Genomic DNA, 17511 nt, shown 5'->3' with positions numbered 1-17511 from the left:
GAGGAGTTGAAAGTATGATGAAGAAATAAATGTAATGCATGTATGCATTCCTTAGACTTTTACTGAGTGTCTACCATGTGTCTGGTACAGTTTTAGGTTCTCAAGATGTAGAAATGGACAAACTGTACCCTCAGAACTAGTACTGTTGATGGAGGGAAAAAAATAACATATAAACAAATGAACAAGGTAAATTTAGGTAATAATAAGACTGGGCAAGGAAAACAAAAGAGTAGAGAATTTCTTTAGATAGGGGGTCAAAGGAAGACCTGAGGTGGTGACATGTGATAAGTCATATAGAGTATAGTTTTTGACAGCCAGAAGATGGTAGAGTCACAGAGTGGCCAATGAGAATTACAGGAAATAATAATATTAAAGGATCTGTTATGCTTTTTGTCCTTTCAGGCGCTATTCCATATGAAAGATTTGCAGAGAGAAATCCAAGTATAATATTAAAAAGAACTTGGGCTTGGATACAGTCCACCTCAGACATTTCAACCATTTGTTAGCTGGGCAGAAAACTCACTTTCTTGAAGTCTGCTCTTCTCAGTAGAAGAAGGAGTCATACTTCATGGGATTAAATTGTAATGATTAAGTGAGAGAATGAATTTAAAACAACTAGCATAATGCCTGGAACAATAACACTAATGCTGAGTGGATCATAAAATTCAGTCATGTGAAGTGCAGTTTCATTTAATGTTGATGTAATCTAATGTCTTTTGATACACAATTTATTTAAAAGTTGTACTTTGATCTGTTATGCAAAACACTTTAAAAGCACAAGACTGAAGTTCAAAACTATTTATGTTATTAAATAATGTACTTTAGCTACCTGATGACATTTAGAAAATATGCTTATGTGCATAATACTCTTAAGATAGATTTTATTAACTTTTAAATATTTTCTTCTTACAGATGTGTACATCTCATGATTGATACGGAGAAACTAGTCATGGGCCAAAGGTCAAGATACTTCTCTGGGAAATGTTGCTGCTGATGCTGCTTTACAAAGTCATACAATGAGTGTTTGGTTTAAGAAAGATTTTCATATTTAAAAGATTTTCATCTTGGAAATACATCAAGTGAAAATTAAATTCTTTTGGGAAACATTTTCCTTCTGATATATTATACTTGTAATGGGCGACATGGCAAACAACTCAGTTGCTTACAGTGGTGTGAAAAACTCTTTGAAGGAAGCTAATCATGATGGAGACTTTGGAATTACGCTCGCAGAGCTGCGGGCTCTCATGGAGCTCAGGTCCACAGATGCATTACGAAAAATACAGGAAAGCTATGGAGATGTCTATGGAATTTGCACCAAATTGAAAACATCTCCCAATGAAGGTGAGTTTTATTATGCTTGTTTTTGGTTCTTTGTGCAAGGAGTTCTATATATTGGGCTTAAAAATAAGCATGCTTATATTATGTTGGTGATTGTATGATTATGAGATAATTATAGTGACATTAAAAATGGGTTATCAGATTAGTACAGGTAAAGTATTTTTATAATAACACATAAATGTTGCAAATTAATTTATATGTTTTAGATTGGCGGGATGAAATATTTTGATCCATTATACATACTACTGCTGCCTGTTTATGATAAAAAGATTGTCTTCCCTTTGAGCTATAAAGGATGGAACCAGGCTTGGATGCCTCCCAGGGATTTGGTGGAAATAAACTCTCAGATCACTATCCTTCATTTTGCTGGGTGGCTTAAAATAGTTGTCACTGTCAGTAGCTGATTGAGTTGGTTTTAGCTTATGAGGCTTAACCTAACCTTTAATAATTAGCTCAGGAGTTCCTAAAGCAAATGAACTAGATTAGACGGAAGTTAGTTTTTCACCTAACAGACATTTCTTTTAATAAAACTAGTTTTCAGTCTTTGAATTATGTTGAATATCCCTGTTTTCACAGAAGCCTTTGGTTTCATAAATTTGTATTTGTGGCAGGTTTTTCTTTTTGAGAATCAAAAAGGAAAATTCATTATAACTTTCTGGCATTATGGTCTTTGAAATGATTTCAGAAGGTTGCCTTTTATAAATTAATCAGATTGAACATAAAATTAAGGTTAGGACATTTCTGGAAAGCATTTCCAAATTGTAAAGGCAGAATTGGGAAGGGACACTTATGAGGATGAATGGTGATTACAATTTATTTTATTAAAGATGAGAAATTATTAATGTAAAATTTTAAAGTATATTAGTATATATTCCAAAGCCAGTTCTAGAGAAATTAAGCAAAAGTATTTTTCTTCATTTCCTGAAACATTTAATGCCATGCTATTGCTTAGATGATATTTAATGTAATAGCAAAAAGGCTTTTACAAAATTAAGTAACTTTAAATTATATTTTAAAATTATTTAAAACCTTTGTAACCTATGTAATTCATTCAACTTTGATTTCTCTGAAGTAGCATGATCTTGAGGAAGCCAGAGTCAGTATTCACACGTGTCCCAACAGGGCTTCTTTAGACTATTTGGAATATGTTCTTTTCCTGCAAGACCTGTTAACTCTTCAAGGTTTTCTGGATCTTTTCAAATTGGAACCACTAGAAGCATCAGCTTCTTAGTTATACCTTAGATATGTTATACCATTTTAATGTAGTTGGGTTTGATTACTACAAGATCAATCCCAACTATTAATACATTAAGATGGTATTGCATATCTAAGGTATAACTAAGAGTATCAGGAACAGTTCCCATGGACTTGAATAGATAGTAATTTGACAAAATTGATTGCATACCTAAAGTATAACTAAGAGTATCAGAAACAGTTCCCATGGCCTTGAATAGACAGTAATTTGACAAAATTGATTGCATACCTAAGGTATAACTAAGAGTATCAGAAACAGTTCCCATGGACTTTAATAGACAGTAATTTGACAAAATTTGAAGCTTATTCATTATGCAAACTGACTTTGAGTTATTATAACATCTTAGAGATTTGTACATTAGTATGTTGTTCTCAGCTGGTAGATCTGTTAATTCAGCTTAACCATTAAAATCTCATGGTTTTATCATCAAGTTGATAGGCAACACTAACAGTAAGGAGCCCTCAATAGAACAACATAGTTTCTTCATAAAAGCAATATTGAGCTTTAGTTTCAAATCTTCACTGAACTGTACTTCCCCTAACCTGTACTTCCCCTAACCCTAACTTGCATTTCTCTATTAATCAAAGTTCTTGTCTTCCGATAACTGAATACCCCACCACTTGAAAATGAGAATGCCTTCTCATTTTTATAGACATGATTTCTCATAAGTTTGCACTACAGTTTCTTTCATGCTGTTATTTGGAGCGGTGCCTTTTAAATTGGTTTAATTAGTGAAGTTAAGTTAACTGAAAATTTTGCATCTAGTACAGTGGTTTTTAAAATTTGATAAGGGGATAGTTATATACCCTTTTGACAGTATGTTAGAAGCTATGGATAATCTCTAGAAATACCCACTTACCACTCAGAATTCTATGTGAATTGTTGCTGCTTTGGGCTATTAGATAAATTCATGCATTATTATCCCCTCTTTAATTCGTAGAAAGTGTTTGCTCATGTTCTTCCTAGTATTGTGAATTTAATATTTGCTAAAATTTGTATAAACTATTGTCCTCACTGTTTATATATACACAATTTGTTTTTTTGAAATGATCTTTTAAAAATAATGTGAAGGAAGCCATTTTAAGCGTTATACTTACATTTACAGTTGAAAATACAAATGAAAACAGCAGTGCGGTGGCTCACACCTGTAATCCCAACACTTTGAAAGGCCAAGGCAGGAGGATTGCTTGAACCTAGAAGTTCAGGACCGGCCTAGGCAATATAGCAAAACCCCATCTCTGCATATAAAAAGATTAACCACTGTGGTGGCACATGCATCTCTGCTATTCAGGAGACTGAGCCAGGAGGATCACTTGAGCCTAGGAGTTTGAGGCTGCAGTGAGCTATGATTGCACCACTGCACTCCAGCCTGGGTAACAGAGGGAGACCCTGTCTCAAAAAAACAGCAGCAGCCTTCACTAGAATGTTATTTCCAAAGAATCTTCATAGTTTTAGTTTAACTTAGTAGAAATAATTCACTCAGAAACATTTTGTCACTGATCAAGCATACATATGGTAATAAATAAAACATGACCAGGAATAAGCAATTAGGAGTTTGTATGTCCAAGGAAATGAACTAGACAGCAAGTACTCTTTTGTTAGAATAACCTGTTTATAATCAGGGAAAGTGAGAATTACAATGATTCTTCAAAGTACGTGAATTTCAATTAGGTAAAACCGAAGTTGTCTTACCTGTCCCTTTAGTTCATTCATTTATTGATGATGTATACTTTCTTCAGACTTAGGATATTGATTGTCCTGTGTTTTATATACTTCCGCTAAAAAAGGTGGTGGGGCCTGGCAGTTACTGGAAGGCAGTTGTCGGTGTATAATTAAATCATCACAATTTTAGAGACTTTATGTAAGAATATGTGCATCTTAGAATTGCTGAAATTTTGTAGTATTTTTTAGTATCTGCCATGCAGTAGGCATTTTTCTAGGCCCTGGGTATACATCCATGAATAAAACAAACATCTCTGCCTAATTTTCACATGTTCACATGGGGAGACAGTTCACAAGACAACTAAATGAAATGTGTAGTGTGTTGGCGATACGTTTTTTAAAAAAATGAGTGGAGAAGGGAAATCAGAAATATTGGGAGTGTCAATATTGGATTTCTGTAAATTATGGAGGAACAACCCAAGACATTTCTTAGGCAAGAACCACAAAAATGATAGCTTATCCTTATGATAGATAACACTTTTTTGTGCTAGATTGGCTATTAGCACTTGAAAATATTAAAATAAGTTAATATTTTAACAAGTTTATTTTACAGCCAAAGAACCCTCAGCACAAAAAAGTTAAACAGTTTACCCAGAGTCTTACTCTGGCTCCAGTCTTATTCTGGCTTCAGAGACCATGCTTTAACCACCGTGTTGTGTGTTGCCTGTTACAAAAGTTCAGTTCACTTAGCTTGTAAAAGAGTTGCAATATGAAGAAAGAGGTAGCGCAGTCTTCTCAATAGTAATTTTTGATAGGGAAAAAACATTTTGGAATTACATGGTGAAAAAAAATTTGGTTTAAGGTTCTGCTTATCAATTTGTTCTTCATTCAAAAAACATACCCTGACCAAGTATGGTGGCTCACACCTGTAATCCTAGCATTTTGGGAGGCTGAGGTGGGAGGATCATTTGAACCCAGGAATTTGAGACCAGCCTGGGCAACATTTAAAAAATAAGGATAAGGTGAAAAAAAAAAATGAGCCAAGAGTGGTGACACATGCCTGTGGTTCCAGCTACTCAGGAGGCTGAGATGGGAGGATCGCTTGAGTGTGGGAGGATCGCCTGAGTCAAGGCTGCAGTGAGCCATGTGTGATCCCACAAAAGAGTGAGACCCTGTCTCAAGAACAAAAAGAATGCCCTATTCAATAAATTGTATTTATGTGATTCCTTTTTGTCTTGCCCATTTATCACTTGTTTTCTAACAATATGTTTTGAAGAATATCATATGCATGTGATACTGGTCATTAGGAAGTGTTTTGACCAGATGTAATTTTCATATTAAAAACTTCCCAGTGGTTCTGATTAACCATCCTAACTCCTAAAGAAATTGGAAATATAAATTGCAAGGTGAACTGGAATGGAGGCTTGTAACTTCATATTTTTGGCTCTCTTAGAGAAAGCATCTGTCTTCTAGTCCTCAAAATCCAAGAATGCACTTTTATACCAAAATAACCTGCTTCTAACATCCTAACTACATAAAATTACCTTCACAGTTTTTTTTTTCTTCTGTATCTTTGTTGTTTTCTTGCATTGACTTTCTTAGTCATATTCTAAATCACATTCCTTGATCCTTATATTTTTACACTAGCTTTTGGTATATCTTTCATCTCTTCGTGGTCCTGTGTTATCTATGTTATATTTTATGTTGGATGGTAGACTTTTTGATAATAGGGTTTCTGGTATATAGGCCTCCAGCCCTACTATCATGTTTGTTATTGAGAGTTCTACATTAAAAAAGGAATTCATGTTTTTAAATGAATTCATAAAAATTAAAGGCAGGTGCCAAGTGGTATTCAGTAAGAGGCATGGCTTCATGGACTTGTAAAGGGCAAGAAAGCAAATGAGACACTAAGCTTTTAAGTGGTGGTTGCTGAAATTAGGTCCAGGATTTTCTCCCGAGCTTTAGTTTTGAAAGCCCAAAACACACACAACCCAGAGTGCTGAACTGGTTGCTTGTCAGTCTCCCCCACTAAACTACGAGCTCTTTGAGGGCAAGTGGTAGGGAAAGGCATCCTGAGTTATTTCCCTTTGTATTCCTAGTGCACAGTGACATAGTAGGCATTTGGGAAAGAATGTGTGAGTTTGACTTGAGAATAGTGTCTCTTAAATTTGCAGTTAGGGAAGGGATCGCCTCCTCTTTTGAAATTGAGAAAATCATGAGAATATTAGATTGTTTCCCAAGAAGAATAAACATAAACATAAATTTTTATGTACTTTCTTGGTCTGCACGTTTTCCTGTGTCCCTCACTTAGAAAAGTCAGGTTGGCTGCTGCTGTAGGTCCACCATGATGCAGACTGTGTTAGTCCATTTGTGCACTGCTATAAAGAAATACCTGAGTCAGTGTAATTTATAAAGAAAAGAGGTTTAATTGGCCTCATGGTTCTGCAAGGCTGTACAGGAAGCATGGCATCAGCATTTCCTTGGCTTCTGGTGAGGCCTCAGGGAGCTTTTACTCATGGCAGAAGGTAAAGTGGAAGCAGGCACATCATATGGTGAGAGAGGGATCAAGAGAAAAAAGGGGGAGGTCCCAGACGCTTTTAAACAACCAGATCTCATGTGACCTAACTGAGCAAGAACTCAGTTATCACCAAGGGGATGGTGCTAAACTGTCCATGAGAAATCTGCCCCCATGATCTAATCACCTCCCACTAGACCCCACCTCCAACATTTGGAATCACATTTCAGCATGACATTTGGAGGGAACAGACATCCAAACCATATTATTCCACCCCTGGCCTCCCACCCCCCCAAATCTCATGTCTTTCTCACATTTCAAAATACAATCATGCTTTCTCAATAGTGTCCCAGAGTTTTAACTAATTCCAGTATTAATTAAAAAGTTCAAAGTCCAGAATCTCATCTGGAGATGAGTTCCTTCCATTTATGAGCCTGTGAGATCAGAAACAAGCTATTTACTCCAAGATGCAGTCATGGGATAGGCATTGGGTATACCTTCCCATTTGAAAAGGGAAAAATCAGCCAAAAGAAAGGAGCAGTAGACTCCACAAGTCTGAACCCCAGAAGGACAGTCAATAAAGTTCCAAAACAATCTTCTTTGACTGCATATTCTGCATCTAGGGCACACTGATACAAAGGGTGCAGTCCCAAGGCCTTGGGCAGCTCAGCCTCTGGCTTTATAAGGTAGGTGCAGCCCCTGTGGCTCTCTCTTAGGTTGTAGTTGAGTGATTGAGGCTTTTCTAGGGTTAAGATGCAAACTGCCAGTGGCTCTACCATTCTAGGATCTAGAAAACAATGGTCCCCTTCCCACAGCTCTACTAGGCAGTGCCCTGGTGGGGACTCATTCTAGGGGCTCCAACCCTACAATTCCGCTTGGCACTGCCCTAGTGGAGTTTCACTGTGGGGGAGTTTCTCTGTGCCTAGGGGCAGAGCCCCTCTTGTGGCACCAAGGCTTTCTGATATTTCCTTTGAAATCTAGGGGAAAACTGCCAAGCCTCCGCCACACTTGCATTCTGAGTATCTGCAAACTTAATACCACATAGGAATTGCCAAGGCTTATGGCTTGAGCCCTCCAGAGCTGTGGCCCAAGCTGTTCCTGGGACCCTTTGAGCGAAGGCTGGAGCCAGAGCAGCCAGGATGCAGGGAGCAGTGTCCTGAAGCTAAGCAGGACAGCTGTACCCTGGGCCTAGCCCTTGAAAGCATTCTTTCCACCTAGACTGCTGCGCCTGTGATAGGAGGGGCTGTCCCAAAGATCTCTGAAGTGCCTTTGAGGCCTTTTTCTCATTGCCTTATCTATTAACACTCAGCTCTCTTTTAGTCATGCTAATCTCTCTAGAAAGTGACTGTACCACAGCCCACTTGTTTTCCTTCTCTACCACAGGGCCAGGCTGCAGATTTTCCAAACTTTTACCCTCTGCTTCGCTTTTAATTATAAGTTCCAACTTCGGGTCATTCCTTTGCTCCTGTGTCTAATAGTAGGCTGTTAGAATCAGACAAGCCAGTTCCTGAATGTTTTGCTGTTGAGAAAAGTCTTCTGTTAGATACCCTAGGTCATTACTCTTAAGTTCAAACTTCCACAGATCCCTCAGGCATGGACACAATACAGCCAAGTTCTTTGCGAAGGTATAACAAGGGTGACTCTCGTTCCAGTTCCCAATAAGTTTCTGATTTCCATCTGAGAACTTGTCAGCCTGGACTTCAGTGTTTATATCTCTGTCAGCATTTTAGTCACAACCATTTAACCAGTCTTTAAGAAGTTTCCAGACTTTCCCTCATCTCCCTGTCTTCTTTTGAGCCCTCCAAAGTCTTCCAGCCTCTGCCTGTTACCCAGCTACAAAGCCGCTTCCACTTTTTAAGGTATCTTTATAGCAGTGCCCCACACCTCAGTGCCAATTTTCTGTGTGTGTTCATTTTCGTATTGCTATAAAGAAATACTTGAGACTAGGTAACTTATAAAGAAAAGAGATTTAATTGGCTCACAGTTCTGCAGGCTATACAGGAAGCATGGCACTGGCATCTCCCTGGCTTCTGGGGACGTCTCAGAGTGCTTTTACTCATGGAAGAAGGTGAAGCAGGAGCAGACACATTACATGAGAGCAGGAGTGAGAGAAGGAGGAGTTCCCAGACTCTTAACCAGATCTTGCATGAACCTACTGGGCAAGAACTCACTTATTACCAAGGGGATGATGCTAAACCGTTCATGAAGGATTCACCCTCATGATCCAATGACCGCCACTAGGCCCCACCTCTAACATTTGGAATCACATTTCAACATGAGATTTGGAAGGGATAAACATCCTTACCATATCACAGACATACATACATGTACATGTAATATAAACACATACAGACACACATATACATATGATATATGCACAAATACTGACAAAATTTCTAGTACAGAATTTGATAAGACTGTAGTATGTGCTGTGTGTTAACTGAGATTGTCAGTTATATCTACCTTCATCCAACATTCCAGTAAATTCCCCCCACTTTATTTCCTAATTTGGGACATCATTTTATTAGTCCCTGCAATTGGGATGCTACATTTTCTTGTAAAACATTAAGATCTTAATATAAATGATATTTTATTTTATAGTATGTTCTTTTCAAATATAAAGACAGTACTTCTGAGCTATTATCTAGTCATAGATCAAATACAGACTTTTATTACTCCAAACAGTGATGGAGTCAGACCCTAAAAGCATATAATTCTGAGGCTACTTTTGATGTGTTTTGGTTGTATTTTCTCTTTGTGAAGCTAACTGGGCCATAAGAAGATCAATTCCATGCATGACCTTGGCCTCATTGCCACTACTCTACAATTAACTGAGCCAATTAGGCAGAAGATTTCTCATTATATGTTTTATAAGTTATTCCTAATAGTTTGGTATCATTTATATTTTTTAAAACTAGGACCAGTAATTTCTTTGCCATTTCCACCAGCTCAGCTGTATCGCATACTTTACTTTCTCCCTCCTTACAGTAGAAGCCTCTTCTTGGATCTGTATTAGACAAACATTACAGCCCTGAATTCCAAGGCCTCTGGCCTCTTCGAAGGAATACCTGTGGTATTACCCTTCGTCTCCTATATCATCAGTGTTGTCTTCTCCACTTGATCATTGTCATTAAGTCACTTGTCTTAATGTCTGTCACTTACTTTTAAAAAACAAAATGCAAATAAAACCCACTTGAACTCATCTTTACTGATTTATTTCTGCCCACTGAATCACACTCTTGGAAAAAGTTATCTATACTTACTGTCTCCACTTGCTCATTCCCACTCTCTGTTCAGCTCTTTTCTAATCAGACTTTCTTCCACACCAGTGCACTGGAATATTCCTTACAAGGTCATCAGCTTCTATCTAGTGAAAGAAAGTGTTCCATTCTCTGGTCTGTTACTCAGCCTTTTAACATCATTTGCCATAGTCAGCCAAATCATCTTTTTAAAACCTCTTTTCGTCTCTGGGCTTCTGTAGTAGTACCTGAACATGTTTTGTTTTGTTCTGTTCCCCCTTCCCCTGCCTTCCTTGCCTCCCTCATTGGCTGTTTCTTCTTAGGTGCCTTGCACTCCTCTTGCCCTATTTGAACATCAGTGTTGGGTGCTCCAGCGCTGTAGCCTCAGCCTAGTTCCCTTCTTATCTGCTTTAACTTTCTGAGAGCTCTCATTGGGCTTGTGGCTCCAGAATCAATATAATTGATGACTCTGGCTCAGACTTCTCCTTGAGTTCTGAATATGGAGAGCCAGCTGTCTACTAGACACCTCCACTTGTTTTGTTTAAATCTGTGAAACAGAACCATTAACTCCTCCCTCCCCTTTCCTCCTAATTCTTCAGTTCTCAAAATCGCCTGTCTTGGAATATGACTACCATCCACTCACTTAAGTGCTTGGAGACCCCGCCCTCTCGCAAAAAAAAAAAAAAAAAAAAAAAAAAAAAAAAAAACCCTTTCCCTTTCATCCTACATCCAATCCTTAAGTACGTTGTCTGATCTCCTTCCAAAATACCTGACAAATCCACTTATCCCCTTCTGCCTCCACTTCTAAAACCGAAATTCAGGCACCATCATCTATACTTTATAAGCAGCAGCCTCCCAACTGGCCTTTTTCCTTCACTCTTGCTCTCTTCAGTTTCCTTCAGATAGCAATTTATGTGATTTTTCTAAAATCCAGAGTAGTTACCACCACTCTGCTTTAATGGTTTTCACTGCACTTTAAGGTGAGAATGCCAGTCTCCTCTCCCTAGCCCCTATGTTCTTACCTTTGGTCACTTTTTCCATTTTGACCCTCTCTTCTTTCCTCCTGGGTCACTGGGTTTTAGCTACAGTGGCTTTGCTTCTGGCTAGTAAATCTTCTAATCTTGTTTTGATCTCTGGGCCTTTGTATTTTCTTTTGCGCTGCTGGGAATGTTCTGCTCGAAAGTCTTCTCACCCTTGACCCCTGGAGGTTCAGACTGAAGCCAAATGTTAGCTCCTTAGAAAGGCTAAAGTAGCCCAGTAAGAGAGTTCTAGTGGCCCTTTTTTATTGTCTTCATTGTACTTGTCTGTAGTTATTTTAATTGTCTACCTCCAGGATAGTATAAACTTATTGAATGTTCTTGTTCACACTGATTCCTCAGCATGTAGAACAATCCCTAGAAGTAGTAAACATTCAGTAAATATCTATTGGGAAACAGACTATTGTTACAAAACTGTTCGTTTTATTATATTTAGATTGTGTAAGTTTATTATTAATAGAAATTAATTGTCCCTCAAATTGAATTAATACATTACTTTAGTGTTCAGTCAGTTTATAATTGGTGTTCCACTTATTTAAGAGTTGGCCTGTTTATGACTTATGAACTGTGTATACCTTCTCTTTTGGTTCTTCAAAACAACCTTGTAAGTTTGGCCAGCTGATATTAGTGCCCTCCCTTGACCCCCAAAGAGTTAAGTGACTTGCACAAGATTTCAGTAGGTGAACTGGAACCTAGGTCTTCTACTTCCTGTACCAGATAGTTTTATTGGTGTAGTGTCCTAGGTGTGTGCTTTTGTGTGTGTTGGTAGTTTAGAGGAATTACAATAGCATTTAAGACCTTTACTTCCCATACTCTCTTCAAGATATGTTTTAAAGCTATCTTTAGCTCTGTGACTGTTCTTTTCAGTGGTAACAAAATATTGGTCCCTGTTAAAACCAATATAAGTTAAGATTTGGCCAATTATTTTTTAGTGGTGATAATTATCAGGTGTTACAGGTATGTCATATGTATTCAGTAAATGGTAGTCTTTATACACTGTGAGTTAGGCTGATACAACCACTATCTCCATTTTTTTTTCTTTTTGCTAGTAAGAGCATTCAAACACAAGATAAGACAAACCTACCCATAGACTAATCTCATCCTTATTACTGCAGTCCTTTGCTGCCTTGCTTTCCATTGACTCTGAAAGATTAGAGCTCTTTGGAAGCTTTCAACTGATAAGTCTATTTTTTTTTTTTTTTTCCAACTGAGAAATCTAAAATACTTTCGGTACTGCCCAGTATGGACCCTGTTATAGTTGCTAGTGAGATAGTTTTCTGAAATCTTTGAATCTTGTTGAATCTTTCAATGAAGTAGATAATTACTTTAAAGCTATATGTTCGTTTCTCATTATTTATTCTAATAATGTATTTATATTCCCTCTTCTACTCTTTGCCTGCCTGAGCAGTGAGATTAATAGTTAAAGCACTTAAAGCTGAGAGTCTTACAGTAATCTGCTGTTTTCCTGTCTTCCTCCTTTGATATTCTCTTGGAATAGGCTCTTGCCAAAAACACAAATTGAAGTTAGATTTAATATGAGAAGTTAAAATGATATTAACCTGTTTATCTCTGCCTTCTTCTCTAGCATTCTTTTTCTTTCTTTCTTTCTTTTTCGGAAGCAGAGTCTTGCTCTTTTCCCCAGGCTGGAGTGCAGTGGCGTGATCTTGGCTCACTGCAACCTCGGCCTCCTGTGCGCAAGCGATTCTCATGCCTCAGCCTCCTGAGCAGCTGGAATTATAGGCACCCACCACCATACCTGGTTAATTTTTGTGTTTTTAGTAGAGATGGGATTTCGCCATGTTGGGCAGGCTGGTCTCGAACTCCCGACCTCAGGTGATCTGCCCGCCTCGGCCTCCCAAAGTGTTGGGATTATAGGCGTGAGCCACTGTGCCTGGCTTCTCTAGCATTCTTACACAGACTAAGGAAAAATACCATTTGTCACTGCTGCCTGTACTGTTACACTCCCACAATAATGTACATATGTACACACTTTGCATTAACTAATCGGGATATATCTGGGTTTGACAGGATCAACAAGGTTAAAGACTTACTCGGTAGGGTGTAGGAATGGCAAAATGGATGTTCATCCCACTAGCTCTGTCTTAACCTCCTCATATCTTTCTAATTCCATAGTCTAGACAATAAATGTTACATCATACAGTATATGTCCTACAATATACCTTTTACCTTAAGTGACAATAGGTACATTCAATAGCACCACCTATCACTTCTAAGAAAGATCATCCTAAGTATCCTGTTAATGTGACTTTGCGAATCTTTTATCAATCTAACAGAGACATTTTAGAGAAGCCTTTAGAGCTTGTGATAGATTAACTTTTCACTGTTATTCAGCAAATGAGAGTAAAAAAATCAGCCTTTCACTGTTGTCCAGGGTGCAATAACTAAACCAAATCTATGTCTATATCTATATAACTAAGCCAAATATACATACATATATATATGTGTGTGTTTATATATATGTGTGTGTGTGTGTGTATATATATATATTTTTATATATAAACTTCCCAGTTTTGTGAGGGCAATATCCTAAGGTCGGGGAAATGTTTAACTCCAATATGAAAACCATCGAACTGTCATAACAGTTTTGATTGCTAACATATACAAGATGGTGTAAGATAGTATGATCAGAAATAAGCAATGTTGACTGGGCATGGTGGCTCACATCTGTAATCGCAGCACTTTGGGAGGCTGAGGCAGGTGCATCACCTTAGGTCAAGAGTTCGAGACTAGCCTGGCCAACATGGGGAAGCCCTGTCACTACTAAAAATACAAAAATTAGCCAGGCATGGTGGCATGCACCTATAGTCCCAGCTACTCGAGAAGCTGAGGTGGGAGAATTGCTTGAACCTGGGAGGCAGAGGTTGCAGTGAGCCGAGATTGTGCCACTGCACACCAACCTGGGTGACAGAGCAAGACTCTGTCCCCAGAAAACCAACAAGCAAAATAACAAACAAAAATAAGCAGTTGGGAAAGTGAAAATTCTTAGTCCAGTCCTGACTTATCTACTTAAAGTGTTCTTTTAAAGACCTGCACATGTTTTTCAGTGATTTAAATTCTGTACACTTAAAGCATGAAAGTAAACATTTTGGTAGGGTCTTAGAAATTACAATCTAGAGTGATGAGTTAAGGTATTTTGAATAAAAATATATATTTTCATTTGTAAGAAGTAAAACTATTCACTGAAATTTGTTTCTTTTTATTAGGTTTAAGTGGAAACCCTGCAGATTTAGAAAGAAGAGAAGCAGTGTTTGGAAAGAATTTTATACCTCCTAAAAAGCCAAAAACCTTTCTTCAATTAGTATGGGAAGCATTACAAGATGTCACTTTAATTATATTAGAAATTGCAGCCATAGTATCATTGGGCCTTTCTTTTTATCAGCCTCCAGAAGGGGATAATGCACGTAAGTAAATGGGGGGAAAAAAAGGACATGTCTGATACTAGCTCAGCTAATTCATTTAGTTAATGCATAATAATAGCTGGCCAGCATTTATTGATGTTTGCTATGTGCTAGGCACTGTTCTAAGTACTTTAAGTATATTGTCTCAGATAATTTTCACAGTAAACCTATGAATTAGATTGTGTTACCTCCCTTTTACAGTGAGGCACAGAGGTGAAATAACCTATCCATATATGCTTACTATGTGTCTGGCACAGACCTGTGCCACGTATATGACATGGTCCTTGCTATCACAGTTTTTAAGTTTTTTAGAACACTATACTATGAAACAATTTTAGTTTTTAATTTTTGGTTTCTTTTGGAAAATGTCATTATGAAAGCAAAATTCTATTCTCTTCCCAAATGCATTACTAGTCAAGTTCTTAAAGTATTTTGCTATATACACTATTTGAATAATTTCCTTGCTGTTATAGAAAATTTCCTTGCCATTATACTATAGGTTGAACATTGCTAGTATGAAAATCTGAGCTGCTTTGAAATTCAAAATTTTTGAGTGCCGACATGATGCCACAAGTGGAAAAATTCCACACATAAGTACTTACCACAAATTTTGTCTCATATACAAGATTATTTTTAAATTATTGTATAAAATTACTTTTAGGCTATGTGTATAAGCTGTGTATGAAACACAAATTCTTGTTTAGACTTGGGTTCCATCCCCAAGATATCTGATTATATATATGCAGATATTCCCAAATCTGAAAAAATTAAAACATTTTTGATCCCAAGCATTTCAGAAAAGGGATACTCAACCTGTGCAGGGTATCGTAACCAACAGAGAAATCCATTATGGCGTGGTAGATTTGCTTTAACGTGTACCTACAAATGTTTTTTCCTCCTATCTTTCTGTCCCTTTCTCTTTTAAATTTTTTTCTGCCTTTTAAAAAATTTATTTCAAATTAATAGTTCTGCTGGTAGATTATGTAACTGGTAGGAAATCTAGCATGCATTTTGGTTACTATATTTAAGTAGCTATAATATAAAATAAACCGATAGTATTTTATGTATCAAAAGGCTGATTCACCAAAATATTTTTGTTTGTGAAAGCTTCATTCCTATACCCTTTCAAGTTGTGAAGAGATACTTGCTAACTCTAAAAGTTCGGTAGGGTAATTATGTTAATCTGTTTGCATTGCTGTATAAGAATACCTGAGACTGACTAACTTACAAGAAAAGGTTCTGCAGGCTGTACAGGAAACGTGGTGCCAGCATCTGCTTCTGGTGAGGGCCTCAGAAAGCTTACAGTCATGGCAGAAGGCGAAGCAGGAGCAGGCAGAACACATGGAGAGAGAGGGAGCAAGAGGTGTCCTGGAGGGGCCAGGCTTTTTAAAGGATCAACTCTTGTGTGAACTCATCACCATGGGGAGGGCACCAAGCCATTCATGAGGGATCCACCCCCATGATCCAAACAGCTCCCCCTAAGTTCTGCTTTCAACACTAGGGATCATTTCAGCATGAGATTTGGAGGGGACAAACATCCAAACTCTATCAATAATTATGTAATTATTTAAAAGATGTACCGAGGCTCATGTAAAATTGTATTCTTTCTCTTTAAAGAAATTTGGACACAGCATAAACCAGTTTATCTGAGATTAGTATAGTTCAAAGTTTCTTAGCAGCAGCACGACTGACATTTTGAGCGACAAAATTCTTTGCCGCCGTATTCATCCTGCACTCCACCCCAAGTGAGGCAACCAAAAACATCTCCAGATTTTGCTGTGTGTCCCATAGGGAGCAAAGTTGCCTCTGGTTGAAAATCACTATAGATAAGAAGGGATTTAGACAATATTCTTGTCAGTGTTGAGCTAAATTATTTTTAAACTTTTATTTGTTTTTACTAAATAAGTAGTACCTATTTTACTGTTTAAAAATAATAATGGGGGTGGGCGAAGACAGTCCAAATAAAAATAATATTCACTGGAAATCCCACTTCTTTTTTTTTTTTTTTTTTTGAGATGGAGTCTGGCTCTGTCGTCTAGGTTGGAGTGCAGTGGCTCGCTGCCAGCTCCGCCTCCCGGGTTCACGCCGTTCTCCTGCCTCAGCCTCCCAAGTAGCTGGGACTACAGGCGCCCGCCACCACGCCCGGCTAATTTTTTTTATTTTTAGCAGAGATGGGGTTTCACCGTGTTAGCCAGGATGGTCTCGAACTCCTAACCTTGTGATCTGCCCGCCTCGGCCTCCCAAAGTAGAAATCCCACTTCTTAGAGATTCTTGCTATACCCAAATCCTTTAAGATTTTAAATATGTGTCCATGTGTCTATGAGCACTCATATATGTAAATGTATGATGGTTCATAGGTATATGTGTGTATCTGAAAAGGGGGGTCATATCATCTTAAGCAACATACAGCTGATTTTTTTCAGTTTTCCTCCTATCTGGCTCTCACTATCGAATATTGGGTATTGGTTTTCTAGAATTGAGTTAGCAGATTAATAAAAGCTTTTTACTTTGAACAATTTAGTTTTCTTAGAAAACAAAAGAAAAATACTTTCAAGAAGTGGAGTTTATTACCAGCAAGGTCCAGGACAAATCTTTTTGGAATTCAGACTGCTTCCTTTGTAAGATGTAGTGACAGGTCCTTTCCTAAATTTGTTAAAGGAGATACAGGTATTAAAATCCAACGAGAAGATAATCTAGAGCTGTCGGTGTTGTAAGGCCCTTTTAGAAGAGTCAGAGTTCACTAGAAGTTCTTAATGAAGCATATAAAGATTTTTTGTTCCATGGTGAAAAGTTATTTGGTATTTGCATTTTTTATTTTTATTATATATATAAAATAAAATATGTATATAGAGACATATACATAAAATACGTATATTGAGACATATATATATAATATATAGAGAGAGACAGTATATATATTAAGACAGAGTCTCACTCTGTCGCCCAGACTGGAGTGCGGTGGCACTATCTTGGCTCACTGCAGCCTCCACCTCCAAGGTTCAAGTGATTCTGCTGCCTCAGCCTCCTGAGTAGCTGGGACAATAGG

General features: G+C 37.7%; 2 protein-coding genes across 5 annotated transcripts in view; both read left to right on the top strand.

Moving 5' to 3' along the window:
- The window catches only part of LOC144332665 (uncharacterized), a 77006-nt gene extending 75728 nt beyond the window's left edge, over window positions 1–1278 (top strand). Inside the window, exon 5 of the mRNA XM_077953103.1 lies at window positions 913–1278. Within this exon, the coding sequence (XP_077809229.1) occupies window positions 913–933 (21 nt within the window). The 3' untranslated portion in view covers window positions 934–1278. The remainder of the gene's footprint in view (window positions 1–912) is intronic.
- The window catches only part of ATP2B1 (ATPase plasma membrane Ca2+ transporting 1), a 67619-nt gene continuing 51020 nt past the window's right edge, over window positions 913–17511 (top strand). For all 4 annotated transcript variants that reach the window (XM_077954750.1, XM_015152438.3, XM_077954751.1 and 1 more), the window contains exons 1-2: window positions 913–1341; window positions 14271–14468. In XM_077954750.1, the coding sequence (XP_077810876.1) occupies window positions 1134–1341; window positions 14271–14468 (406 nt within the window). In that variant the 5' untranslated portion in view covers window positions 913–1133. The remainder of the gene's footprint in view (window positions 1342–14270; window positions 14469–17511) is intronic.

The sequence above is a fragment of the Macaca mulatta genome, chromosome 11, assembly GCF_049350105.2.
Source record: "Macaca mulatta isolate MMU2019108-1 chromosome 11, T2T-MMU8v2.0, whole genome shotgun sequence".
NCBI classification, from domain to species: Eukaryota; Metazoa; Chordata; class Mammalia; order Primates; family Cercopithecidae; genus Macaca; species Macaca mulatta.
This window is presented reverse-complemented; position numbering and strand designations above follow the sequence as displayed.